Source organism: Sus scrofa, chromosome 15 (assembly GCF_054392235.1).
Source record: "Sus scrofa isolate SSC_HxYL_T2T_F1_AM1 chromosome 15, Sscrofa_HxYL_maternal_Yorkshire_Landrace_v2.0, whole genome shotgun sequence".
Classification (NCBI taxonomy): domain Eukaryota; kingdom Metazoa; phylum Chordata; class Mammalia; order Artiodactyla; family Suidae; genus Sus; species Sus scrofa.
Genome location: NC_139397.1, coordinates 70,956,849 through 70,983,995, shown reverse-complemented (window position 1 = coordinate 70,983,995; position 27,147 = coordinate 70,956,849). Strand labels below are relative to the sequence as shown.

The 27,147-nt window shown below is 45.4% G+C and overlaps 1 protein-coding gene across 1 annotated transcript in view; it reads right to left on the bottom strand.

The window, feature by feature from the left end:
- The window catches only part of OCA2 (OCA2 melanosomal transmembrane protein), a gene marked incomplete at its 5' end in the record, with an annotated part of 212,604 nt that overhangs the window by 143,001 nt on the left and 42,456 nt on the right, over nt 1-27,147 (bottom strand). Inside the window, 11 exon segments of the mRNA NM_214094.2 lie at nt 1,257-1,381; nt 1,659-1,715; nt 4,707-4,772; nt 6,236-6,307; nt 8,549-8,702; nt 10,183-10,265; nt 13,079-13,239; nt 15,327-15,399; nt 17,931-17,988; nt 20,475-20,663; nt 24,316-24,414. Of these exon segments, the coding sequence (NP_999259.2) occupies nt 1,257-1,381; nt 1,659-1,715; nt 4,707-4,772; nt 6,236-6,307; nt 8,549-8,702; nt 10,183-10,265; nt 13,079-13,239; nt 15,327-15,399; nt 17,931-17,988; nt 20,475-20,663; nt 24,316-24,414 (1,137 nt within the window).

The window sequence follows — 27,147 nt, the reverse complement described above, 5'->3', positions numbered from 1 at the left end:
GGATGTGAAGAATGTGAGTGGCACCATCAGAGCACAGTGACCTGCTGGAACCTGGCCCATTGTGCAATGGTTTTCAAACCAGTGTCAGCAGCAGAGCTGCCCTGCTTGGAGGGGATGGGCGTGGACTACCTCTTGCCCCCTGAGGTGTCCCAGGGCAGGACTGGCTTTGGCATATGCTATAGTTAACACATCCCACCCCCCATTTATCCTAGGAGGAAACCTGGGTCCTGGGAGCTGATAAAGGCCAAGTCCAAGTTCTGGGTCCTCTGTGCAGAAAGGCCAAGTCCAGGGTCCCTAGAGCCAAATCCACAGTTGCATGTGGCCCATGACAATGCCACCAAGTTTGCAGAAGCCTGGGCAAAAGACTATCTCTTGACACACTAGACCAATCCACAAGGTGCTTCCCACTCCCTGCTCCTCTCCGCCCTCCTCTCCCCCAACCCCTACACTCAAAGCCACTCTACCTCTGCAGGTTACTACTCTTCCAACACCAAAGCCATCACTCAGAATTTGTCCTGAGCCCTAGCAGTACCCCATGCTGGTAACATTGAACTTGCTGTATCTCATGCCTCATATGCAGGAGGACCTCTTGTCTGGCAGAATCCTTAGAACACTAGTTTGAATGAATCCCTTTGATGGTACAACCTAAAAGTGACATGTCTAAAGGCCATCACTATCTAGTTTCCCAGCAACCAACAGGCTTAGTCTCCTGTGTCCCCTTAGTTTCCCCAGGACCAGTCAGCACCAGCACATGATGGGTCTAGGCAGGGAAACACCATGATATGCTGGGAAGCTTCCTTAAAATAAAGAACATAAATCTAGATACAAGTGTAGGTCAATATTCTTAGAAGCGGCTGCACAATGAAGGCTGAAGCCCAAGCCCCAGGAGGTGCCAGCTGATTGGCCTGTGGTTAAGTAGGAGGAATTAAAGGGAGCAAAATGGAATCAAACTGAATTTTTCTTTCCCAAAGTTAGTTTGCTAGGTCCTGGCAGGACAGGTCCTGTGACCACCCCCCTAGTCCACCCACAAAATACCTTCCAGAGCAGGATGGCAGCTCCCCTTCCCCTCTGACTTGGCGCCCCACAGCAGGAGCTTCTATAGCCACCACTGTGGCTACTGCTGCCATGCACACAGAGCCACAGTCCCCAAGGGTGTGCAGGCTGGACCCAAGCACATGGATGGAGGACAAGGTCAGCAGCCAGTGTGTGCTGCCATGAGCCTGGCCTTGATGCCCACATGGGGCCACTCTGCACACCTTATGGTCACAGGAGTGAAGAGGAGTGCCGTGGTAACGTTGTCCAGGAAGGCAGAAAGGACAGCAGCAATGAGACACAGCATGATGATCATGGCCCACACTCTTCCCCGGGACAGTTGGTATGCCTGGGACGCAGAAAAGAAGAAGCTAGGACCAGTGACACTGAAGAACAGATGTGAGTTTTCATTAGGGACTCAAAGAACTAGGAGTCTAAATAAACACTGCATGATGGATTAAAACTTAGACCAATGGACTCCTAAATCTGCTGAGATGAGGCATTGATGGGTGGACCTGGAAATTCTAAATCCATCTTGGCCTATTTTATTCACTATTAAATAGGTAATGGCATAAAAATAAACATGTAAATTAATACATAAATATTAAATGCCACATCGAGCCTACCTTTACAGCACAGTAATCAAAAAATCCAGTTTCTGAAAATATGGCTACTAAGATCATCTGTGGGGAAAAGAGAAAGGAGACAAGGAGAGTGTTTCATCAGCACACCATTCTAAAGTGACATCTCAGTGGCAACTTACAAATCTGAGTTCTGGCCTTTGCATGAAAGCTGCCACCTCCATTAAGCCTCTAACCCTCCTGCTGAGTGTGGTCCAGTTCCTAACTCCCCAAGTGAGCACTTGCTAGTGAGCTCTGCATCTGTCCAGGGACATGTGCCCAAGGTACATTATCACCCCATCTGATCTTCATAGCAAACACGTGTGTTCTTATTATTCCATCTTACAGACCAGGAAACTGGTGGACAGAAATGGGAGGTGACTTGCTTGCTGTCACAAAGCTACCAACAGGGAAGGAAATGGGCCAGAATGTGGCCTTCTGTACCAAAACATCCACATAAGTAACAATTAAATGTTTTAAGGCTTTTAAACTGGGCTAAATTTTGTTTCCTGATTTAATTAATGTAACAGATGTCTGCCACCACTTTGATCAAGACAAGCAAATAAGAGAAGTCACATTAAAATGATTATGCTCTGGGTTCTGTATGAGCCCAGAAGACCTACTCACTCAGATGTTCCTACTGATGACAGTGACAGTGACCACCAGCCATCTGAGACAGCAACAAAAAGTAATGTCCCATTTCTTTTTCTTTCTTTCTTTTCTTTTTTTTTTTTTTTTTTGGTCTTTTTAGGGCTGCACCTGTGGCATATGGAAGTTCCCAGGCTAGGGGTTGAATCAGAGCTGCAGCTGCTGGCCTATATCACAGTCACAGCAACACCTTATCGAAGCTGTGTCTGCCACCTACACCACAGTTCACAGAAACACCAGACCCTTAACCCACTGAGCAAGGCCAGGGATCAAACCCAAGCCCTCATGGATGCTAATTGGGTTCATTACCACTGAGCCATGACAGATACTCAATAAATAAGACATTTCAACCAGCCTGAACTTTCTGGAAGATTCTCTATTCTCCTCCCTTAGATGGTAATGTACCACATGTTGTAAAAAAATTATTTTAATTCTCTGTACTGACCTCTGAATGCCTTGTTCCTTGTAAGGTTGTGAAAATTTAACAGAATTTATGTAAATTAAAGCACTTAGAAAATAGTGGGATAAATATTCGTCTTTTGAATAAACCATGCAAAACGAACAAAAAAAAGTTCAAAATTTAATTAGACTCAAAATTATCTAATTAATTTTGATTTCTTTTGATATCAAAATTTAAATATCTACCTTGTCCAGAGTGACCATTAAGGTTTATCCTAACTCAAATGGCCACTGTGAGGCCATTTGTAGAAATGTGGTGCTTCACATACCAAAGGAAGCTTCACATGAACATGGACATGTAGGGGCTATCTGGTCTTCCATTGTCATGCGGAAGCTATTCTACATGTCTGCTGCCAGAACCACCTAAGAGAGACTGGAACTCAGGGACCGGGTAAGTGGCCCCATGGGTAGTTGACTAGCATGAAATAGGGTGGGAAAGGTACGAGTTTGGTTATATAGACTCTCTGTGCATCCTCTCCCCCAAAAGTCTAGAATCACAGAACCATGTTGAACTGATTCCAACTGAGAACAAACAATTAACTATTAATATACTGAAATCCTAACACTCCCCCAAGTAGCTCCAAATGTGACTATATTAAGAAGGTAATTAAAGTGAGGCCTTAATCCAATATGATTGGTGTCCTTACAAGAAGAGGAGAGGACAGCATATTCACAATAGTCAAGACATGGAAACAATCTAAATATCCATTGACAGATGGGCAGATAAAGAAAACATCATATATACATATGTGTGTGTGTATTATAGAATATTACTCCGCCATAAAAATGAAAGAAATAATGCCATTTGAGAGCAGTAATGAGGATACAGACATGTTCAGAAGGACAATCATGTGAGAAGACAGGGAGAGGATGATCGTCTGCAAGGCAAGGAGCAAAGCCGCGGGAGAAACCAGCCCTGCCAACACCATGATCTCGGACTTGTAGCTTCCAGAACTGTGAGTAAATAAATACATTTCTGTTGTTTAAGCTCCCCAGTCTGTGTTACTTTAGTATGTAAGCCCCAGCAAACTAATACACTAACCATTTACATTTTTTAAAAACTTACTTTATAGGACAGTTGGTATACCTTCCTTCATTCTTCCGTGTGCATAAAACATATATACTTTTCAGGACCCAATACAAATGTGAGCTCCTCCATGAAGCCTGTGTTCAGAGCATTGACCTGCCTCCCACACTCCATTGCAGAGGGGGTGGCTAGTTAGGCTCACAATGAAGCCTAGAGCAGCAATGCCTCAGAAATGAGGACATACAGTGACCTGCTTTACAAAGGATGAGTCTTCTAGCCCTGAGAAGGAATACCCTCTTCGAGTCACTTAGCTGCTGTGGGGATATGTTTAAGAACACATGAGCCATTCCCACTGCTGTCCAGACTGTTGTCAAATGCCATTTATTCAAGTTAAATCTGTATATGCCTGATGTTCCACACTAGCCCACTAGGTGTCCTCAAGTTTCCTTCCTACAAGTTGATTTGATGACATACTCCGTGGCACACAGTCAAGTGGCCACTTAACAATGTCTGATAAATTAGCAAACTTACATACTTACTTAGGGACAATTTCTTCATTTCTTCCTTTATCCAGAGAATTAAAGACACTTTTCCAATCACTGAAAAACTTACATGGTTCATTTATTTAGGATATTGCATTTTATATTTTAAGGACAATAACTCAAAAAAACTGCTAAATTTTCTAAATGGCCAGATTATTTCACTGACAGACAAGCCTTAGACTGAAAACTTCCAGCTAACTAACCAGAGCACCAGTCCCATTCCTCCTCAAGAGAAATTACCAAGACCCACACAAACATTTTTCAATCAAGCCCTGTCAAGTGGCCCAGTGCCTTTAAGAATTAGCAGCAGCCGCAAAAGAGAAGGTTCCAGGTTACAGCACACTTGGGGCCCTGTCCCACTGGAGGGACTGTCATTACCATGCCAAACAGCAGGGCCAGGGTCTCAAAATCAATCCACTCCACCACCTGGGTCAGGGTAGGTCTCTGAAATCAAAGCACAAAGTTTCCAATTAGTCCTGGGCATCATCTTCCAGGTGATGAGCTATAAACATGTGCTTCCCTTTATAGCAAAACTACTCAGGGGGCTACAATCGAAAATCACACCACCTGCTTGTCTTTGAAATTGGATTTATCACCAATGAAAAACACTCATGATCCAAAGCATCATTAATGTCAAACCTACACACTTAGCAATAAGAAGGGCAGGTGCTTAGGCCCCATCCCTGTCCCCGTAGGGAGGGTAGGATCATGAGGAACTGGCAGCACAGACTGGGAAGGGAGGGCAGTTGGAGAGCCTGGTGGTTGGAAAAGACCTGCATGGCCGTCCAGGGAAGTTCCTGCAGCACAAGTCATGCGCTATGTCAATGACTTCTAAAATTAAATAACTACTACTACACTACACCTTAACAGTTAAGAAAGGTAATTTATGTGTCAGTTTTAGGATTCTGGGACATTTTACTCTCAGGGTTGGTGTTTGTTTATACCAACTCAGGCCACGAAAAGGGAAAAAAAACCAATAACTGCACATAGCCCCACACACATTTTTAAACCAGTTTTTATTCTTTGCTTGACTGAATGGCCTGTAGGAGCAGTTTTTAGAATAATCCCTGGAATTCTACAGAGTTGTGCTGAATCCCAGCTGTATGTGGCTACCTTGGTCAGTTTCAGCATTGCTCTTCAAGTAACTCTGGGCCTCCATCCCCAGTGGGCCTCTCTTGCTTCCCTACATTCATTCTGATGTCCCTGGAGGATGAACCATGCTCAAGATAGTGAGGGGCTGCTATCACCCACCACCAACAGGTGCCACCACTGACTTCATGGATGTCTGCAGGAAAGAACTCTGACCTCACTGTTGCCTTCCTCTCCACTCTGGCCAGGATAGCCTCCTCTAGTTTCCAAGGACTGACAGCACACAGGCTCTAACACCACTCGGTTGCATGGCCTGGGCAAACAAGTGACCACCCTGAGCCTTTCCTCGGCTAGGGTGGAGAATGACACCATTGGAATGTGTGTGATGAAGTCAAATGTCAATTAGTCATCAACACTGTAAAGTTTGTTAGCTCATGCCTCTAGGGGGAAATGAGAAAATAGTATACAAAAAAAATTTAAATCAGAGTTTCCACTGTGGCCCAGCAGCAACAAACCCGACTATTGAGGATGCAGGTTCAATCCCTGGCCTCATTCAGTGGGTTAAGGATCTGATGTTGCTGTGAGCTGTGGTATAGGTCACAGATGCAGCTCGGATCCTGCATTGCTGTGGCTGTGCTGTAGGCCGGCAGCTGCAGCTCCGATTGGATCCCTAACCTGGGATCCATATGCTGCAGGTGCAGCCCTAAAAAACAAAAAACAAAAATTAAAATCACTAGCTAACACCTATTTTTGGACTTGTCTTTAAATCTGACATTCTATTGAGTGCTAGGCCTTTGATTCAAAATATTACAACTTACGTCACCAATCACAGCCAGTGCTGCTAATGCTGCAAGGGAACCCAACATAGCCGCCAGTGTTCTATGAACGATCTAGAAAGAAACACGAAAAATTACTGTAACTGAGCAGGACCCTATGGGCCTTCCTGGGGCATATCCTTCCCCCATATCCTCTGCTTTAGCTCCTCTCTGAAATATAACATGTATCTTGTTGGAGGTTTACGGGAACATTGTGAACTGACCTCTGTGGACAGCTACAAGAACAAAGGATTTCTGCACCAAGAAGTTTGCAACAACCAATCAACCATGCCCTCCCCTCACCTTGCCTTTTAAGAATGCTTTACAATTCTGATTGTGGGAGTTAGGGATATTTGAGGGGCATGAGCCAGTCATCTCCTTGCCTGGCCCTGCAATAAACCTTTCTCTGCTCCAAACTCCAACAGACTCATGCTAACATTATTGCATTCTAATCCACAGGGGTTTAAAAGGCACAGAAGCTTGTACTGGTATTAGCATAATAGGGAACAACAAATCTGACTCCATATTGGGTCTGTTTCTAAGCAAAGGATTGAGGAAACCACCTGAATGCTCTTAGCAAAGTGAGAGAGGAAAAAAAAATGACTTAAAGATGGAACTAGTAATCAAAATGGAAGCAGAGCTTAAAAATTTGGCCTGTCTAAATGGAAACTCATGAGAATTTACACAAAAAGACATGGCCAAATCTGATAAGATATTAATAAAGATCTGCAACCCCAGCAGAAGCCAAGAGTTAGTTAACATAAAGACAATGGGGAGACTAGTCGGCCATCTCAGCAGAAGCGGATACCTACTGTCTAAGACAATCAAAGAATAACACTGAAGGCATCTCAGAGATCACCAGGGCTGCTCCTCCCATCACAGGCCTGAAGGGCAAGGGCCTGCATGGCAGAAAGACTACAAAGGAAGGGCCATTGCTGCCTGGTGATGCTTCACACTGCAAGTTCCAGCACCCAGTGCACCCAGCAAAGCACAGGGGGTATGGCTAGTTCCACCTAGATTTTGAAGGATGGAACCACCTTGAGCCTTAGGCTTTTGACCCAGACATAGGGCAGCCGAGAGCATGGGATAGGGAAGGATAGCAGTGAGTTCTAGGCTTCCCCAGTTGTGCAGGACACAGCTGGAGAACCCACTTCTCTCCCCCAGCACCAGTGCACTCAGGCAGGGCCTCCGTGACTACAAGGAGGGTGGTCAGGAGGAGTCAAATGAGAACATCAAAGGGCATTGAAGGAACACTTCCTGCTGACTGCACTCGGCACTTCAGCAGGAAGTCTGACCACAAACCTCTGGGAGAAACTCACGCTAGGATCTCTCCAAGGCTTGCAGACACACCTAACACCCTTCTCTTTCCTCTCATTGCAAAATAGCTCCTTTGTACGTGCCCCCTGTGTGATGGTGAGAGCACCCCTGGTCAAGAGTAAATGCAGTGCTGCCAGTAAACAGGCCTGGTCTATGGCCAAGAGAGAACTAGAGCTATAGCACCATCTCCTGGAAGACACAAGAGAGATTTCCAGCAGCCAGCCTCGTGAGCTGTAAGAACCAAGAAGGTTACAAACCCTGCCATGAAAAGAAGCAAGAAGAATGCAGCAGGAGTGTCCATACCAGGTGAGCTAAGAGAAAGCCTCAGGTTTAAGAGCACCAGCAAACAGTATGAGCCACCTGAATACAACTAGTGAAGACTGGAAGAGGTGTCTGTAACTTAAAGTAAGAAAGCAGCAATGCAAAACTATAAGGAACATGAAAAATTAAGGAAATGTGTCATCACCAAAGATAACAAATTCTATAATTACTGAACTCAAAGGCATAGAATTTTGCTATCTAGCTGATAAAAAAAGAAATACTAAATTTATGGGACATGAGATCATTTGTGAAAAGCCTCCTTAAATGAGTTGATAAACATTAAGAGATAATAACAATCTTTCCCACATGTAGCCCAAGGTCCCCCAGGCCCTTATCACATGCACACAATCCTATGAAGTAGATGGGGATATTTGACTGTGCCCATCTCACAGAGGAAGATCCTGAGACTCAGAGAGATTCACCACCTGTCCCCTCAGGGTCAGACTTTGTGCAAGTGGAAAACTCATCTTGGATATGTTAATTGCCAAGATTCAGAAAATATTCCAGTACAGAGCAATTTTCTACCTGGAATGGGGGAAATGTTACTTTCTAGGAAAGAAAGAGTATTTCAATTTAATTAAGAAGCAAGCCAGAACCCATCCCTAGTGCCTAGAATGTTAAAATACTATACTTACTTGTGGGCACAGATAAACCCAGGAGAGCAGGCAGGCAAGTTACCTCAAATATAATCAGCACATAGACCCCAGCAAGGATGACCGCAGCAATGGTCACTTGTGCTTCAATGCTTGCACGGAGGTACTGATGAGCCATCAAAAGAGGAACAATCTGGGTCTGCTGGAGGGAGGCTCGAATGTTGATGGAAACAGGCTCTCTGCAGAATGAAGCAAAGATCTTACCAATGGTAAGGGAAACAGACTAGACATTATCCATCAGTGCTTGCTCCCTCTATGTCCTTCCCAACACCAGTCATCCATGGCCGTAACCAGAACTGGAACTGATTTCAGAGTGATCTACACAATGCCTGACCTGGCAGATATGCAGCACCAAGCACTGACGAGCTCCGTGAGATACAGGCACAGCCTCCCCCTGGCCCTCTGATATAGCTCCTGAGTCCCCATCAGGCCGTACCCAGCTCAATGCAGCCACCTCTCCAACAACCAACAGTGAGCAGGGATGTCACAGTGGTTCTAGCCATTTAATTCTCCCTCTTCCGCCTCACTACACACCTGATTGCTTTACCTGCTAACAAATAGCAAAGCCAATTATTCTCACATGTCAGGGATGAGAAAAAGGGCCATATGCACCATGAGAACAGGTAGACAAGTTGTCACCAGTGGTGGGAAAGCACCAGGAACAAGAAGCATTCAAGTCATTAACAGTATGTGGCCTGGGGAAACAGAAACACCTTCAGTAACATTCAGTTACTGAGACCATACAGTAATGGTTCCAGGCTGAACTGTGTCCTCGCAGTCACGTGTGGACATCCCCACCCTCTGTACCTCAGAATGTGATTGCATTTTGAGACAAGGTCTTTATAAGGGTGATTAAGTCAAAAACTGCATGGGCCCAAATCTGGTATGATTGATGTCCTCATAAGAAAAGGAGTTTGGGAAATGCCCATTGTGGCTCAGCGGATTAGGAACCTAACCAGTATGCACAAGGATGTGGGTTCAACCCTGGTCTCGTTCGGTGGGTTAAGGATCCCGTGTTTCCACAAGCTGTCATGTAGGTCACAAACATGGCTCAGGTCTGGCGCTGCTGTGGCTGTGGGATAGGGCGGCAGCTGCAACTCTGATTTGACCCTTAGCTTGGGGAACTTCCACAGGCTGCAGGTGCTTCCCTAAAAAGAAAAAAAAAAAAGGAATTTTGGGCACAGACATGTACAGAAGGAAGTCCACGTGAGGGCACAGGGAAAAGACGCCAAGGAGAGGGGCCTCAGGAGAGACACGCCCTGTTGACAACTTAAGGAAATAAACTTCTACTAAGTCATTCAGTCTGGGGTATTTGTTATAGCAGGCCTAGAAAACTCAATAACCAAGAGTATTAGCTTAATACAGGATGGCATTAAAGAAAAAGAGAATCCTAAAATTTCCTAGCATTCCCCACGGAACAGCTTCATGTTAATGAATTTAAAGCAGGAGCTAAAAAACATCACTTGCTTCAAAGTGGGCCCTCTCACTTATGATGCCCAGCTGCAGACTCATGCTCACTTGCCTTTACAAGAGGAACACTTCGTCCAAGCCCGTAATTGGCCTGCCATTCACCCAAAAGCCAGAATCCCATGGGTCATACTTCTCTAGGGGAGCATGTCCCACGGAAGCCTCCCCAAGACCTCAGTCACCAAGACCCACCTGCTCAGAACCTCAAAGGTCCTGCTCATCACCGTGTGCTCGCCTCCACTTGGATTTAAAAATATCGTCCAGTTATGAGTGACCTAAAAAAGTTGAAGCATGAAATCCTGGTAAGGTTTTGAACCCAGGCCGTCATGTGGAGTCCAGCACTCACTGTTCAATGTAGGTGCTTGTTTCAAATAAGAAAAGGAGAAAGGGGAGCAGGAGGCATTTTCGCACAGAGACATTAGAGCAGCCAGGTGGCATGCAGCTGGAAACATCCACAATTGGAGGGCTTTGTTTAAAAAAAAGAATACGGAAGTACAAACACTGAATTCATGTACAGAGGCACAAAGGTGTAGAAGTAAATATGATCTATTAAGAGAAAAGGGAGTTCCCATCATGGCGCAGTGGTTAACGAATCTGACTAGGAACCATGAGGTTGAGGGTTTGATCCCTGGCGTTGCTCAGTGGGTTAAGGATCCGGTGTTTCTGTGATCTGTGGTGTAGGTCACAGACTCGACTTGGATCCAGCATCGCTGTGGCTCTGCCAGAGGCCGGCGGCTACAGCTCCGATTCAACCCCTAGCCTGGGAACCTCCACATGCCGCAGGAAGAGGCCCTAGAAAAGGCAAAAAAACAAAAAATAAATAAATAAAAAGAGAGAGAGAGAAAAGGAGGCGTTCTCTTGTGGCCCAGTGGGTTAAGGACCCGCCGTTGTCACTGCAGCAGTTCAGGTCACTGCTGTGGCACAGGTTCAATGTCTGGCCCAAGAACTTCTACAAGTAGCAGGCGCAGCCAAAAAAAAAAAAAGAGAGAGAGAGAGAGAGAGAGAGAGAAAGGTGTTCCCTTGTGGCTCAGTGGGTTAAGGATTCAGCATTGTCATAGTTGTGGCTCTGGTTATAGAAGAGGCACAGGTTCAATCTGTGGCCGAAAAATTTCTATAAGCTACAGATGCAGCAAAAACAAACAAACAACAAAAAACACCTGGAGTTCCCACTGTGGCAGGTGAGTTTAGGATCCAAATGCATGGGCTCAGGTCACTATGGAGCTTTGTTTTGATCCCGGGCCCAGTGCAGTGGGTTAAAGGATCCAGCATTGCTGCAGCTTTGACATAGGTAGCAGCTTGGATTCAAGCCCTGGCTCAGGAACATCCACATGCTGAGGGTGTGGCCATGCAAGGAAAAATGAGAGGGAAAAGAAAATCACTGTGCATTACTGGAGACTTGGTGTCTTCTGAGCCCTCTGAGGCAACTGACAAGAAAAGGTTGCTTAGAATTGCTTTGTGTTTACAAACTAGAGGCAGAAAACTCTTCACACCCAAGTCACAGGAGCCTGTGGAAAGGAGGGCCCCAGGAAGAGCTTCCTTTGCTGCTGGCCAGTGTGCCCACAGGTCCTTATCAGGAACAGGGGAGTGGAGAAGCCAGCTGAGCAGGGCCAGACATGCACAGGGACAGAGGGTCTGGCTGGGCAGAGGTAGGTGGCCTATCTGACCAGCCAGGGAACTTTCAGTGGGAGGACAGAAGCCTTGCCACCCACAAATCATAAAGGAAATTGACAACAGGAACTCTGAAATTGGTCAAAGCATGAATGAAAGATCAAAATTTCTCTTAAAAGTTCTGTGTCTAGAAAGTGTATCAGAAAAAAATCTTCCAGTAAAGGTCTCTGGTGTTCTTTGGGTTTCTGGAGCAGGGATGCTCCATACAGACCCAAGGGCAGGCAACTAGACCAGCAGGCTGCAAAAGGTCATGGCCTCCTCCACACAAGGTCACAAGAGGGGCAGACAGCAGATGGAAGTGCACCACCTTGTTTTCACCAAGGAGCCCTTGTGCTGCCTGTGGGGAAGCTAAGTTTATGTCTTAAGATCATGGCAAGAACAACCTGTTTAGAATATCGGTGCTGCACCAGCCACTGCCCATGAAACTGCAGTCTTGTTCCTTGTGAGATTTTGGCTCAGGGGACTCTGTTCTGCATGGCAGAAAAATGCTATAACTCTTCAGATACCCCATTTTGGATGGCACAGCCTTATGTGCAGCAGGATTTCCTTCTATGAATTATAATAGGGAAAACCCAGGAACTAGGGACATGACTTCATATAGAAGTCACCATGACAATCCAGGGGAGTCACTAAGGTCAGGACTTGGGGGACAAGTAAGGATGCAGAGAAAGGGGCCAGTCCTTGTCTGGGCTCTGGGACAGTGACAATGCTGGCTGGCTCTCAGCCTTCGCAGGATGTGAGCCAAAGGTTTCAGCTCAGACACTGAGCATAGGAGCCTACTGCTATAGAAGCAGATGCTCAGGGAAACCAGGCACATTCTTAGCCAAAGGTCCACAAGCTCAAGAGAACCATGGTATTGGAGTATCTTCTGTACCACGAGGTAAGCCAAGTTTAATTGCCCTTTCCAATATATAATGTTTCCCTAAATTGCCCAATAAAATCACTCTGAATAAGAAAACTCGGGAAGTTCCCATTGTGGCTCAGAGGTAACGAACATGACTAGTATCCATGAGGATACAGGTTTAATCCCTGGCCCTCCTCAGTGGGTTAAAGATATGATGTTGCTATAAGCTGCAGTGTAGGTCACAGACAAGACTCGGATCCTGTGTTGCTGTGGCTGTGGTGTAGGCTGGTGGCTACAGCTCCAATTCAACCCCTAACCTGGGAACTTACGTATGCCACAGGTGCGCCCCTAAAAAGAAAAAAAAAAAAGAAAACTCAAAAGCCTGACTTAACTAAAACGGTGAGTTTTATAACTGACTTAGAGGAAAGAGAACTAAGACAAAGCAAAAGATAAGAGCTTGCCTAAAAGTGGTTTCATTGCTTTACAGCTCCCATAAATCCATTCAAGAGGAAACTCAATTTATACAGAGATGAGATGAGTTTTTGCAATTCCTGCCAAATAACTTATAAGCATAACCTGCTGTGGCCGCCGCCGCCTGGATCCTGGAGCGTTAGCCTGGGTCACCTCCACGGCCACATGCTCTTCTTTCCCGAGATGACTTGGACCGCTGGCCACCAGGGCCCCTGCCAGGTCCACCTGGAGCAGCATGGAGTCTGCATGGCTGCTGAGGTTCACAGCTGGGGGAATGTCAAGGTAAACCACCAAGGAAGGAGGGGAGGCCTGGAGTGTTACCCTGTCCCCACCCTCCCAGGGTACACCATTCTCCGAAGGTGCATGGGAAATCCACATCCAGGCCTCCCTTCTACCTGCACCTCTGCCCTGACGTCTCCAGGCCTCTTCAGCCCCTCACTCCTGACACTCATAATTGGTTCTGCTTTGTTTAATGATGTTTCAAGTCCTCTGGTTTAATAGTTAGGTGGCTTCTCCCATCCTACTATAATCTCTGCGTCCGCTCTTGGCAGCCAGCATAAAACTCCTGTCCCAAGTCCTGGATTCACAGTAAGCAGTGGACAGGATTGCTGCCTGAATGAACAGAGGAATGCCCACAGCCGGGCCCAAATCCTACAGCACCTGGTGAGAAATCACAAGAAGAATTGAGCAGGAAATCCTAAACTGGCTAAATCAGCACAGTGCAGATATCCACGGCAGTGAGAGGGGAAGATCCTTTCAAGTGTGTGAAGAGTTCTTGGTCAGGGAAGCAAGATCAGGAAGAGAGGCTCTTTCCCCTCAAAACATAACTCCTATGGCATGTATGCCCCACCCCCACTGGCCCCCCTCTCTCCTGCATCCCACACTGGTGGGCTGCACAGATTAGGAGTCCCTGTGTCGGCAGATTCTTGCCTCTGCTGCAAGGTCAGGGGCTCCTGCCATGGCTCCCACACAGAAGCCAGGCCAGTCATTTCCCTCCAGAAAGAAAAGCTTCTGTAGGTGGAAAAGTGAATCTCAACATGATCTATGCTTTGTATGAGGGCTTCAAAGTCTTAAAGCAGCAGCTCACTTATGGGCTCTTCTTCCATGAATCCCAGCAGGTACTCACAGGGAGGATGGGCAGAAGGGGGAGACCCCTGAGAAAGTCTTAATTTGCTGGGAAGCACATCAAATCTGGTGGCCTTAGGGTAAGGTGGAACCCCAGCGGCTGGGGGCAGGTAAGAGGGGAAAGTAGCTCTACCCCTGGGGCAAGGGTGGGAACACATAGGGCCTGCAGACAGATGGAGAGAGGCTGAAAAATGCCAAGGGTCTGGGGCACTGACGGTTATCATGGCAACCACAAATCACAACACAGCCAATATCTGACTAGATTTACACAACCCCCAATTCCCCACTAAAGCCCACAGAAGTTAGGGTCTGCTCATCTCTACGCTTAGAGCTGTTTACCTCAATGCTATGGACTGAATGTCAAAGTCCTCATATTCATATGTTCAAGCCCTGACCACCAGTGTGGCTGTACTTGGAGTCAGGACCTCTAAGGAAGTTAGGTGAGGTCATAGGGTGGGGCCCTGATCTGATAGGATTAGTGTCCTTATAAGAGGAGAGACTCTCACTCTCTCCCCACACTCCACACACCCATACACACTGAAGAAAGGCCCTGTGAAGACATAGCAGGAACATGGCCATCTGCAAGCCAGAAAGACAGTCCTCACTAGAACTCAAATTGGCCCACACCCCGACCTTGGATGTCCAGCTTGCAGAATTGTGAGAAATAAATGCCTATTGTTTAAGCCACCCTGGTGTGGTATTCTGTTACCACAGAAGAGCTGGCACACTCTGTATCCACTATCATATATAACATGTCTGGCTTTTAATGACAAATTATGAGGCCTACAAAAAGGCCAGAGAGTACACAGTATAAGAAACCAAGCAATCATCAGACTCAGATGACACAGCCAAGGAAAGAACTGATGAACTTAAAGACAGGTCACAGGGATCACCTAAGCTGAAACAAAAAAAGAGGAGAGGATGTGAGGCAGAACAGAATATCAGAGAGCCACAGGAAGCCAGGCCTTAACTATGACATGCCTTTTGGCTGCTGTCACCCTTCCATGGGGAACCTCACCCCTACCCATCCACTGCAGTTTCACTAGAGCCCCCCCCTCTGTTCCAAAGCCTCATCTTTTATCAAACATCCTAGAGGAATAAAAAACACATGGGAAGGAGTGGTGATCACCCATACTGTGACCCTGAGCAACAGTCATAATAATTCTCCAGTCTCTTCACTTTGTGACTCAGTCGCGGTGACTGTCGGTCTCAGCACAGGTTTGGATACAATAGCTTTCCAGCGGTGACACAGCCAACAACTGCCAGAACTTTCCTTGATCTGGATACAGGCTAAATAAAATCTGTAAAAATCAAAACACTTAGTGACAGATTTGTGGTGAGAGCAATAGGATGTAAGTAACTTTGAGCACAGCTGAAAATAGGGGTATGATAATGGTGCTACTTGTGTTCAAACCTCACCAGCTCACTCTAAGTAGCTTTTCTGAGACAGTAATAGATAAAATTCTCATTCATTATACTATTTTCTGCTACTATGGGCCTTGATCATTGATATTTGCTAATTTTAAGAACTAAGAGCCCAGCCATAAAATTAAATCATCAGAGGTGGGCAAACCTGGTTTTCCCATACTGGAGAGTGTGATGGTAGGAGCATGTGCTTGTGGAATTTGCAGAGCATCTTATATACCATCAGAAAATAAATTAGGAGTTCTCATTGTGGCTCAGCAGTAATGAATCCCACTAGTATCCATGAAGGGTTCAATCCCTGGCCTCGCTCAGTGGGTTAAGGATCCAGCATTGCTGTGGGCTGTGGTGTAAGTCACAGACATGGCTTGTATCTGGCATTGCTGTGGCTGTGGCACAGGCCAGCAGCTGCAGCTGCAGCTGCAGCACGGCCCTAAAAAGCAAAAAAAAAAAAAAAAAAGTAAATTAAAGTGATGATGAGATAACAGACTACAGAAGTCCAAAATAAATGCCTCCAATTCTATTTTGGATGTGTCCACAAATCAACAAAATTTCAATTTCCAGAAGAAAGCTGAAGATGAGACACAGAACCCAGGTGAGCTCTCAAAGGGTCCAGGGAGACTTGGCCCACTCGACCTCTTCCTCAGAAACCACAGTGCACCCACCCACCAGGCCATGCTAACCCACAGGGGCTTCAGAACCACACAATTGTGTGGACAGGAAGTAGAGAGGTGAACTGGTAGTCAAAAAAGTAAACTTGTGATGTTTTCAGAGTTCAATGTCTTTTTTTTTTTTTTTTTTTTTTTTTTTGCTTTCTGCCTAGATTTCCTTTTTATAGGCCACTGCTCTCCTCCCTTGTGGGTTTTCTTTTTTTTTTTTTTTTTTGACTGCCCTGCAGCATACGTAGTTCCCAGGCCAGCAGTCAGATCCCAGACATAGCTACAACCTACACCGAAGCTGCAGCAACACAGGATCCTTTAACCCTCTATGCCAGGCTAAGAATCATCCTGATGCTGCAGAGATATCGCTGATCCCATTGTGCCACAGTGGGAACTCCTTCCCTGTAGGTTATTAAAGAGTTTCCTGGAGTTCCCACTGTGGTACAGCCGATTAAAGATCTGATATTGCCACAGCTATGGCACAGGTGGCAGCTGCAGCTCAGATTTGATCCCTGGCCCGAGAACTTTCTTATGACACAGGTGTGGCCAAAAAAAAAAGTTGCCTAGACTCAATTCAATTCAGCCAGTAGTGACCTCATGCACCCTTGCTGTCTGAGCTGGAACACTGTTCTCTATATGTCACACTGAGAAGAGGAGACTCTTGACATGGACAATCCTGCACATGCACAGAGCCCTGCCCCTCATGTCCACACACACAGATAATGAAGACCATGTATTCACAGCCACATGTGGTCACACACATAGTTTCCTGTCACAAAGGGCACCCAATATGGGTGTCACCACAGGCTGCCTACAGAGAAGAGCCACAGCCACAACAGCCCTGGAGTTCAGGGCACAGGTATGGAAACACCACTCACCCACCCCTTCCTTGCTCAGAGTCTCACATTCCGTCACAGCAGCACACACCAACTACCTACTGGGGTCTCCCAAAAATGATCCACACAAATCTTATGCCAGTGCTAAAAATAGGAGCACACCCAGAAATAAATCCCTAGGCACACACACACACACAAAACCTCAAAATGGTCACAGACCACAAAAGACCCACATATTCCACACAAGCCTGCACACACATAGACACATGGCCAGACATGGGGACCTCACAGCCACACGCACACACACAGACAGAGGACCCACACTCACTCATTCAGCAAATAGGTTTTGAGTGCCTGCAATGTGATCTCACCTAGGGCCACATATGGACACACACACAAACACAGTAGTGGTGAAACTCCTGACACCTCAAGACAGAGGGCACACTCAGGTCACCTCCAAGGCCCCGGCTCTGCAGCCCTGGGGATGTAGGGTCAAGTAAAATCAGAGCCGCCTCCTGAGAAGGGGCCAACATAGAACTTTACTTCCTCCCAAACAGGGTGCTCAAGCTGGGGCACTGAAACATTCCTGGGGCCACCATGACTGCTGGACATGCCCCAACACAAATAAAGAGTGTTTACTGCATATGGTTGAAAAGAAAATTTGGGCAGTCACTTAAGGTGGGAACTGAAACCCAGGGGGAAAGCCAACTGCCTTCTTCATAGCAAGGCCAGGTCTTCAGGGCTTCCACTGTGTGACTAGGGACAATAGCAAAGAAGCATTACTAAGGGAGGGCTCCCCTGACACCCCCAGGCCTCCATCCACATAGCCTCAGCACCTCCTCCAAAGAAATGTGTGAGCCCCACATCTCAGGGGTCCTGCTGCCCAGCAGAACTGGGGGTTGTCACGGTACTCACAGAGCACAGCACCACAAAGACAAACAAGCCTGAGACTTTCAGCCATTGCACACAGCACCTGCAAGAGAAAAGCAGGCCCCAGGTCACACTGATACCATCCTATTTCCATGTGCCGAGAAATGCCAGACCTCATATGCCTACCAAAGCCTTGAGGACTGTTCAGCCCATAGCACATGTGTAGAACTCTTCCCCTAACATAGTATGAAGGAAGACACTGCTGAGGGCAACACTGACCTGTTGTAAGCATACAGTTTCATGAAAAGTGGCTTAGTGGAGGTTACAGAGGGGAACAAAGTTAACCCAGAGTGTCTGAACATGGCCTCCTGCAGGAGAAGCTAAAGTTCAAGATCTAGGCCTCTTTACTAACTCTAGTTTCCTGGAAACAAACCTTACCTTGGCTCTCAGATTCGTATTTATCAATTATCTTTTCCTAAGTTTTTGAGTAGGTAGGAATATGGATTTGATCAAGTAAACATTGACTGAGACATAACTAAACAATTCAAGGAAGAAACTACAGTGCTTAACTGGTTGTACCAGCAGAGTCCTTTAAGAATTCCTTGCCAGATAATTTAATAGATGATCAGGCCTCTGAGGACTCTTCATGCCACCCTGGTCCAGCCCACATTACCCAGTTCTCAATCATGGCCCTCAGACCCTTGGTGAATGTGGGCCTGGCAGCATCTCCAGGGTTATCTCTGCTCATGCCACCTCCCAAAAGCCCACCAAATCCCACCTCCCTAAGATACTGTCAATCACCCAGTGCTGGGAGGTGCTCTACCCTGGTCACTCCTCAAGCAGGCACTGGTACACAGACTGTGCTTGACACATGTTTGAAGAAGGAAGAAAAGCCTACATTGGAATATCTTTTTCTGATCCTTTCAAAATGGTAAAACCTTGTGTTCCATTCTCTTAGATGTAATGAATTTGATGAATAATCTTTTCATACTTCCAAATGAAAATCAATAGCTCCTATTCAAATGGGAATCAAAATGACATTTCTTTTTAAAGTATGAGACATTAATGCAAAACTATACTAAATACAAGGTTCTTCTTATGTAACTGACATATATAGCAGAGATGACAATCCAAAATATTTTTTAAAAATTTCTTAAACAATCATAGGTGGTACTTTCTAGACATGTTAAAAAGAATGGTGCTAAGTCTTTCGGTTAATTGGCAAGTTTGAGGCAACTATTCCATGAATCACAGAAAATAAAACCACTGAATGTAGAGTCTCAAATGTACTTAATTCTATTTTACATGGTGTGGAGCATTTGAGGGATCTTGAGTTCTCTGGAGCTGTGAGCCAGCTGGCTGCAAAAGAGTGTTCCAGTGTCAGGGCTTATCCTCCTGGTGACCCATGGGGCCAGGTGTGGTCATACTTTTCACATGATTCAAATAATTTAATAGCTGGTTCATTGGCCAAATAGTTGTCACATTGATGAGAAGAGCTAAGACTAGTCACAGTGAAGAAACTACACACAGCTGGGAGGCATAGTGGGCAAAAACATCTCTATGGTCCAACACTAGTGGGGGACTTGGGGTCGCATTCCTCCCAGTTCCCTTCACTGGGCTTTCAACCTGCCTGACCTCAGGTGAATCCTTATCCTCTCTGAGATACTTTCAGGCCTTTCTGGGTAAAGACACATGCACTATGGGATCCAGGTCAGTACATCTCTATCGGGCACTTCAAACAGCTTCAGAAAAGACAAGCCCCCTAATGGAGAGAAAGAGTAACACTCATATTTGATAGTTGCACAGTGTCTTCTCACCTGGCCACAAGCTTTCGCACAGACCATCTTAGGGGAGGCCTACGAAAGGCTGGGGCACGAGGGGGACACCAGGCGATAAGGAGATAGTTGCGGAGGACATGCCTGGCCCTGCTGGGTCCTCAGATACCTCAGGGTAGATACAGAATGGGGACCTTGGTGGTCCTGGTCCCCAAGCCTTATTCTGTTCCTGGAAATGCCACTTTCAAACACAGATCTCAAGAGAACCCTTCCGTCACGTAAACGGTCACATGGAAGTCCCAGCGGGCAAAGCAGGGTGAACACATTCTGACCACGCTCTACAAAAAGAGCTCAGGTCCCCTGCGCATGCGCACCCACCTCTGCATGCGTAGCCGTAACCTCTTGCAGCCCCACCCACGCCCCCTGCAGCCGGTAAAGAACTTTTCCACCGCCTGTTGCAGACCCCTTCTAATCACTGCTAATACCAACTTCTAAAACACCACGAAGGCTGTTGAAACGAATGAATACCATTAGCAAACCTCATGGGCGTGATCTCAGCCACACAATAGGAAGGAGAGGAATACAGGATGTGAATCATTTTGGTCTGTAATTGGGCTTCTAGTAGCCTCTGGGGCTACACGCTGGTTTGCAGGATACCTTAGATCTGTCTTCCAGGACCTGGAGAAAAGGAAGATTACCTTCCAGTAAAGTACTACCTAGCCTTCTTCCTTATTTCTACCCTGTCCTTGGTAAGGATGTCATGAGGGTAAGACCCTCAGCCCTGTTTCAAGGGTGGCTCTCCAAGTCTTCCTACCTTAGCTTGGAAAGATGGCACCTGATGTGAGCGCTGTCCAGAAGCTCCCCCTTCTCTGTGGAGGCAGATCCAGAAGAAACTGCCAACTCTGTGCTCAGCAGGGCTCCTCCCTCCCACTCAGCTGAGCTGTTCTCCCAAGGTTCATCAGCAGTGATGAACTCTGGACGGTAAACAGGCATGCACCGTGACCTGGAAATCGAGGCTTTGTGGTTATTTTCACAGAAATAGTAGCATCTCCAAAACAACATTTCATCATAGCGGTGAGTATGAAATAGGACCACAGACACCGTAGTACTGTCAAACTGGTGGGAGTGAGTCTTTCTTGACATCACAGACCCCTGGCTCCTGAGGGAGATCTTCCAGGGGATCACTCAATCTTCAAAATAAATTGTAGACCTTCAAGAAACATCAGCTTGTTCTGAGTCTGGAACTGTTTCCAGCTGAGACCAGCTCCAGCTCATTTCATTTTTTGCTTTCTCTTTGATTGTCTCTGAGTTCTCAATACCTGGTTCTGCTATACTCACCCCAAAGTACAGTGAGTAGTCTCAGCCTTTCCTCCTCTGTGTAGGTATCTTTCTGTAATGGAGCTGTGGGAAAGGTAGTCTACCTGGTTTTCTTACCAAAAATCCACACAAACATGAGCAGGAGTGGGGAACATTAGTTCTGGATTAGATGGGCCCAAGACAGGACTTATATTTAGAAGGATGAATCAAGGAGAATCATAAACTTTTATCAGAATTCCATGTGGATGCATCCATTTACTTTTGGTTGACTCCCTGGGCTTCTGAACAACTCCTTCAGTACTTATTCTCAATTGATTCTAATAAAAGTGCACCAAAACCTAGAATTTTCCTGTATTGCATGTAATCTTGTGGGATCACAATATTGACACAATCTGTAGAAACAAGTAATGCCTCTCAAACCCAGCCAGCTCAACAGGGCATTGTGATTCTCCTGAACTCTTATCACTGCTTTAGAACTGGTTCCCAACAAGAAAAAAGTCTTACAAGAAGAAAGCTCAAAGCTGCAAATTAGGCTGTGTGAAACCAACATATAACAAATGATGCCAACAGTGTGCCAACTTTGAAAATAATCATGAATCTTTTCTAAGAATTTTGTGACTGAGAAATGTCACAGATGTATGAGAAATAATATCACAAACCTCCTCAACTGATAAACAAACACAACTGCAATTAAAGTTGGAACCAAGGAAACTGTTTTTAAGTAGGAAGAGGAAAGCCCACGCCAGTGTTTTTTTTCTGGAATCAACCTTTCTATGTTGATGGAAATGTTCTCTGCCTGTCCAATATGGTAGCCACACATGCTCACTGGCTGCTTGAAATGTGCAACTGGAGAAACAGATTTTTAATTTTATTTGATGTTAATTAATATGACTGAATAATGTGACAAGTGGCCCCCATGCTAATCAGTGCAGGGGTAAGGCATACTTTGACCCTTGTACTATTAGCCACACCTTCCTGCCTTCAACATCTTGAAAAGGACACATTCTCTTCTGCAAATGCATAAATCAATGGATGTTATCCTGATAAGCCATTTGATCAAATTAAAACTGCAATATGGAGTTCCTCTCATGGCTCAGAGGTAATGAATCCAACTAGTATCCATGAGGATGCGGGTTCGACCCCTGGCCTGGCTCAATGGGTTAAGGATCTGGCATTGCTGTGAGCCATGGTGTAGGTTGCAGACTTGGCTAGGATCTGGAGTTGCAGTGGCTGTGGCATAGGCCAGTGGCCACAGCTCTGATTTGACCCCTAGCCTAGGAAATTCCTTAAGTCACAAGTTCAGCCCTAAAAAGACCAAAAAAAAAAAAAAAAAAAAAAAAAAAAAGCAACAAAATAAAGTTTAGCAGAAAGTAAAGCATCAAAAAGACCTTTCCACCACCAATAATATTTCAATTAGCTTCCATTTTGTAAGCAAACCTGACCTATATTCTGCTCCTCCGAAATATTTGTTTGTTTGCTTTAGTTTTTTTTCTTTAAAAGCTGCACCTGTAGCATATGGAAACTCCCAGGTTAGGGGTTAAACGGAAGCTACGGCTGCTGGCCTACACCACAAACAGCAGTGGGGGATCTGAGCCCTGTCTGCTACCTACACCACAGCTCACGGCAACACCAGGTCCTTGACCCACTGAGCAAGGCCCGGGATTGAACCCTCATCCTCATGGATACTAGTCAGGCTTGTTACTGCTGAGCCACAACGGGAACCTTCTGAAGTGGTTTTTTTTTTTCCACTTGAGCCACAAGTGGAACTTGCTGAAGGCACAGCTCAGCATCCCAGGGCTTGTCTCTGCTCCACGTGCCTGGGACAAATGCTTTCACATTATTGATTTTCCATTGAGTCATGAGTTGTAAAACATCTCAAACCTTAACAGTTTACCAAGTAATTCAAAGGAAAGCAGAACAGATGTGTGAAGTGTCTGTTTTCAAAGTTACTTATCAGGAGAGATGGAAGAGAACTGTTATGTCCCTGGTGGCAAAGGCCTTGCTGGGCATTGGGGTGGGGGATGAAGAAAACTCGGGCTGGGAGGCATAACCACAGATGACATGAGAGCAAGTCCAAAGTCAGGACATGAATTTGGTGCTTGAGAGCAAAGGAGAAGCAATGACTCTTGAGAGGGTGGGGAGGAGCCAAGGTTTCACAAAGGAGGTGACATGAGCCCCTTCGAACTTGAGTAGGTCTGCCCTAGAGAGCGGAGGAGGTCCCCCAGTCCAAGGATCTCAGGGGGAACTTATGTAGGGAAACACTATTTGTCCTCAGGAGTCTCCTGGAAGGAACCAGACTGGCTCTGAAATGGGAGGTGATGAATCCCGATTCCTACACCTTGTTCAAATCCTGTGAACTGAGTCTTTGGATTGTGAGGCAGGACCCCAAGCAGCACAAGAGCTCCCCGGAATTCTGATGCACCTAAAGTGTGGAGGTCCCACTGATGGTTGTAAGCAGGACTAGAGAGGGGGGAGGCAGTTCCTCAGAGTCTGTGGGACGGAGGTCAAATGCAAGGGTGAGTGGGCAGGAGAGGAAGGTCCATGACAATGCCTCCAAGTTTGTAATGTGTGGGAGTTGGGAGCCACCAACAGGTGGCTCAGGCTTTTATAAGTTTATCTGAAGAAGGAAGAGATGAGACTGGAGGCCAGAGCCAGCCCTGCATCCTAAGGGAGAGAATCTGTAAGGCATCCTACAGACCAGCTCTGCTCACAACCACCCAGGTTTACCCTCAAAAGGGTTTTCGAACTTACAGGAAGTAGAGGTTGTTTATAGTCTTCTCTTTTTTTAATTTTTAAATTATAGTTGATTACAATGTTCTGTCAATTTCTGTGGTACAGCAAAGTGACCCAGTTAGATCACATATTTTTCAACTTCATAACCACTGACACTTGAGCCAGATAATTCTTTGTGGTGGGAAGGCATCCTGTGCATTGCAGGATGTTTAGCAGCATCTCTGGCCTCCACCCCTAAATGAAAGCAGTACCCCTCCCCCATTTGTGACAACAAAAAATATCTCCAGTCAGTGCCAGCCTCACCCCAGTTGAGACACCTTGGCCTGGCAAGATGGCCTGCCATAATTGTGCATGCATGCATGTACAGAGGTGCTACTTATTCATTGTAGGGTTATGCTCAAGGTTATTTGGAAATTCATAAGCCAGAGAATATAGCTACTCAAATTATGAACACACACTGACTTGACAAGGATCTTGCACAAACCAAACATGGTAGGTAAAAATTCATATCCCAAGGAGAAATTCTCCAGCATTAAGTGCCAAGAGTAATGCTCAGAGATGTCTTCATTTTATAAGAAAGGCAAAAAAAAAAAAAAAAAACTCACCCTTCCTCTTGGGAGAAACTTCCAAGCAAAGGAGTGTTTTCCGTAAAGCAGGGGTCTTTGGACCTGGAGCTGAAATGCTTGGGGAAAGGACAGTGAGACCTAAAAGACAGTGAAGGAAATGTATTACCAACACAAAATTATGGCATGCTCACTGGTGCTTACAGTGAGATTCAAGAACCTGCCCAAGAGTTGGTGGTAAATTTCATGGGTTATATCTGAACTGTAAAAAGCTGGCATTCCAGCAGAGGCAATTAGAACAACTCTTCTCCCCAGGAGCTCCTGTTATGGCTCAGGGGTAACAAGCCCAGCTAGTATCCATGAGGATGCAGGCTCAATCCCTGACCTCACTGATTAGGTTAAGGATCGGGTGTTGCCCTGATCTGTGGTATAGGTCACAGACGAGGCTCAGATCCTATGTTGCAGTGGCTATGGCGTAAGCCAGCAGCTGCAGCTCTGATTCGACCACTAGCCTGGGAACTTCCATATGCGGTGGGTGCAGCCCTAAAAAGAAAAAAAAATTAATTAATTAATTAAATTAAAATAATAAAATGTAACACATTTAAAATATCTCGATGGCTGCCCTTGAGAGATCAGCAGCAGAAGTCAGGCTGATGGAGTCCTCATGAAATGATAACCAAGGCAGCAGGGCCAGGGCTTTCAGGGTCACAGAAGCCACAACTGAAGCAAAGCAAGGATCACACTGTATGAGACACCATCTGCTGTGCTTTGGCCTGTCCATAAACCTACTGTCCAAATCAGGGGCTATTTAAGATGGAAATAACAACACAGAAACAACAGAGCCCCACCCCCTACCCTGCTACACAGTCACCATCATTAGAAGATATGTGATGTTTAAAAGCAGCCAGCTTTTCATGAAAAGTTGTGGAAATCATTTTTATCCCTAATTGTTGGGAACAGTCATTTCATATGCTATTATACTGCCTTTCCTAACAGGACCCAGGCCATGCGGTGCTGCTTTGGATGCCCAACCTCAGGGCACTTCCATTGGGGAACAGGATGCTGAGGACTTGAGGGGTTTTAACAGCCAGTGGGGGAGAGACTGGCAGGGAATGACGTATAGATGCCTTGACTAACACAGATTAGAATGGTGAGGTGGAAGATGAATTCTGCCCAAAGGATTTACTAGCCAGCACACCTTCTTTTAGCTGTTCCGACTGGCTTAAACAATTAGTCGAGCATTTTAAATTTTAATCTGTCATAACTGTAAATCCAGAAGGGCCTCTGGTGCATTTAGCTCAATGTCCCAATGAGTTAACTAATATCCAGGTATTTTCTGTCACTCTTTGGACTAGTTTGTTATGCAGCATTTCTGGAAGAGCAGACTTACAGTGACCTCACTTATATTATTTAACCACCCTGAGCTTCCATTTTCTCAGATGTATAATGTAGATTAAAAGGAAAAAACTTAGGCTTGTTGTATTAAATATGAGAGATGGAAATGAAAAACATGAAGACAGTCTGGCTATTGATTTAATTATTTCCATTACACTGAAGGATCCTTATGAATGGCTGTCATGTTATTTCTGTCTTGCTTTATCTAGTGCCTTAAGTGGTTCCCAGGTTAATGGAGATTCTTAATAAATAATAATGAATGAGTTGAACCCCAGAAATCATACCTTATTTTCATACAGTTGGCTTCTTCCCCCCAATACATTATTTTTTTTTGTACTGTACAGCATGGTGACCCAGTTACACATACATGTATACATTCTTTTTTTTCACATTATCATGCTCCATCATAAGTGACTATTAGATTCCAGATATGTGATATCATATGGCATTTGTCTTTCTCTTTCTGACTTACTTCACTCAGTATGAGAGTCTCTAGTTCCATCCATGTTGCTGCAAATGGCATTATGTCGTTCTTTTTGATGGCTGAGTAGTATTCCTTTGTGTATATACACCACCTCTTCCTAACCCAATCATCTGTCGATGAACATTTGCGTTGTTTCCATGTCTTGGTTATTGTGAATAGAGCTGCAATGAACATGCGGGTGCATGTGTCTTTTTTAGGGAAAGTTTTGTCCTGATATATGCCCAAGAGTGGGATTGCTGGGTCATATGGTAATTCTATGTATAGTTTTCTAAGGTACTTCCAAAAGAAAACCAAAAAGAAAACAAAAAGGCAATGTACAAAATAGGAGAAAATAGTTTCAAATGATGCAACTGATAAGGGCTTAATCTCTAGAATATATAAGCAACTTACACAACTCAACAGCAAAAAAGCCAACAACCCAATTGAAAAAATGGGCAAAAGACCTGAATAGACATCTCTCCAAGGAAGATGTACAGAGGGCCAACAAGCAAATGAAAAAATGTTCAACATCCCTGAGTATTAGAGAAATGCAAATCAAAACTACCACGAGATACCACCTCACATCAGTCAGAATGGCCATCATTAATAAGTCCACAAATAACAAGTGCTGGAGGGGTTGTGGAGAAAAGGGAACCCTCCTCCATTGTTGGTGGAAATGTAAGCTGGTACAACCACTATGGAGAACAGTATGGAGGTACCTTAGAAATCTATACATAGAACCACCATATGTCCCAGCAATCCCACTCTTGAGCATATATCTGAACAAAACTTTCCTTGAAAAAGACACATGCACCCGCATGTTCAGCCCTATTCACAATGTCCAAGACTTGGAAACAACCCAAATGTCCATCAACAGATGATTGGATTAGGAAGAGGTGGTATATATATACAAAGGAATACTATTCAGCCATCAAAAAGAACAAAATAATGCCATTTGCAGCAACATGGATGAAACTAGAGACTCTCATACTGAGTGAAGTAAGTCAGAAAGAGAA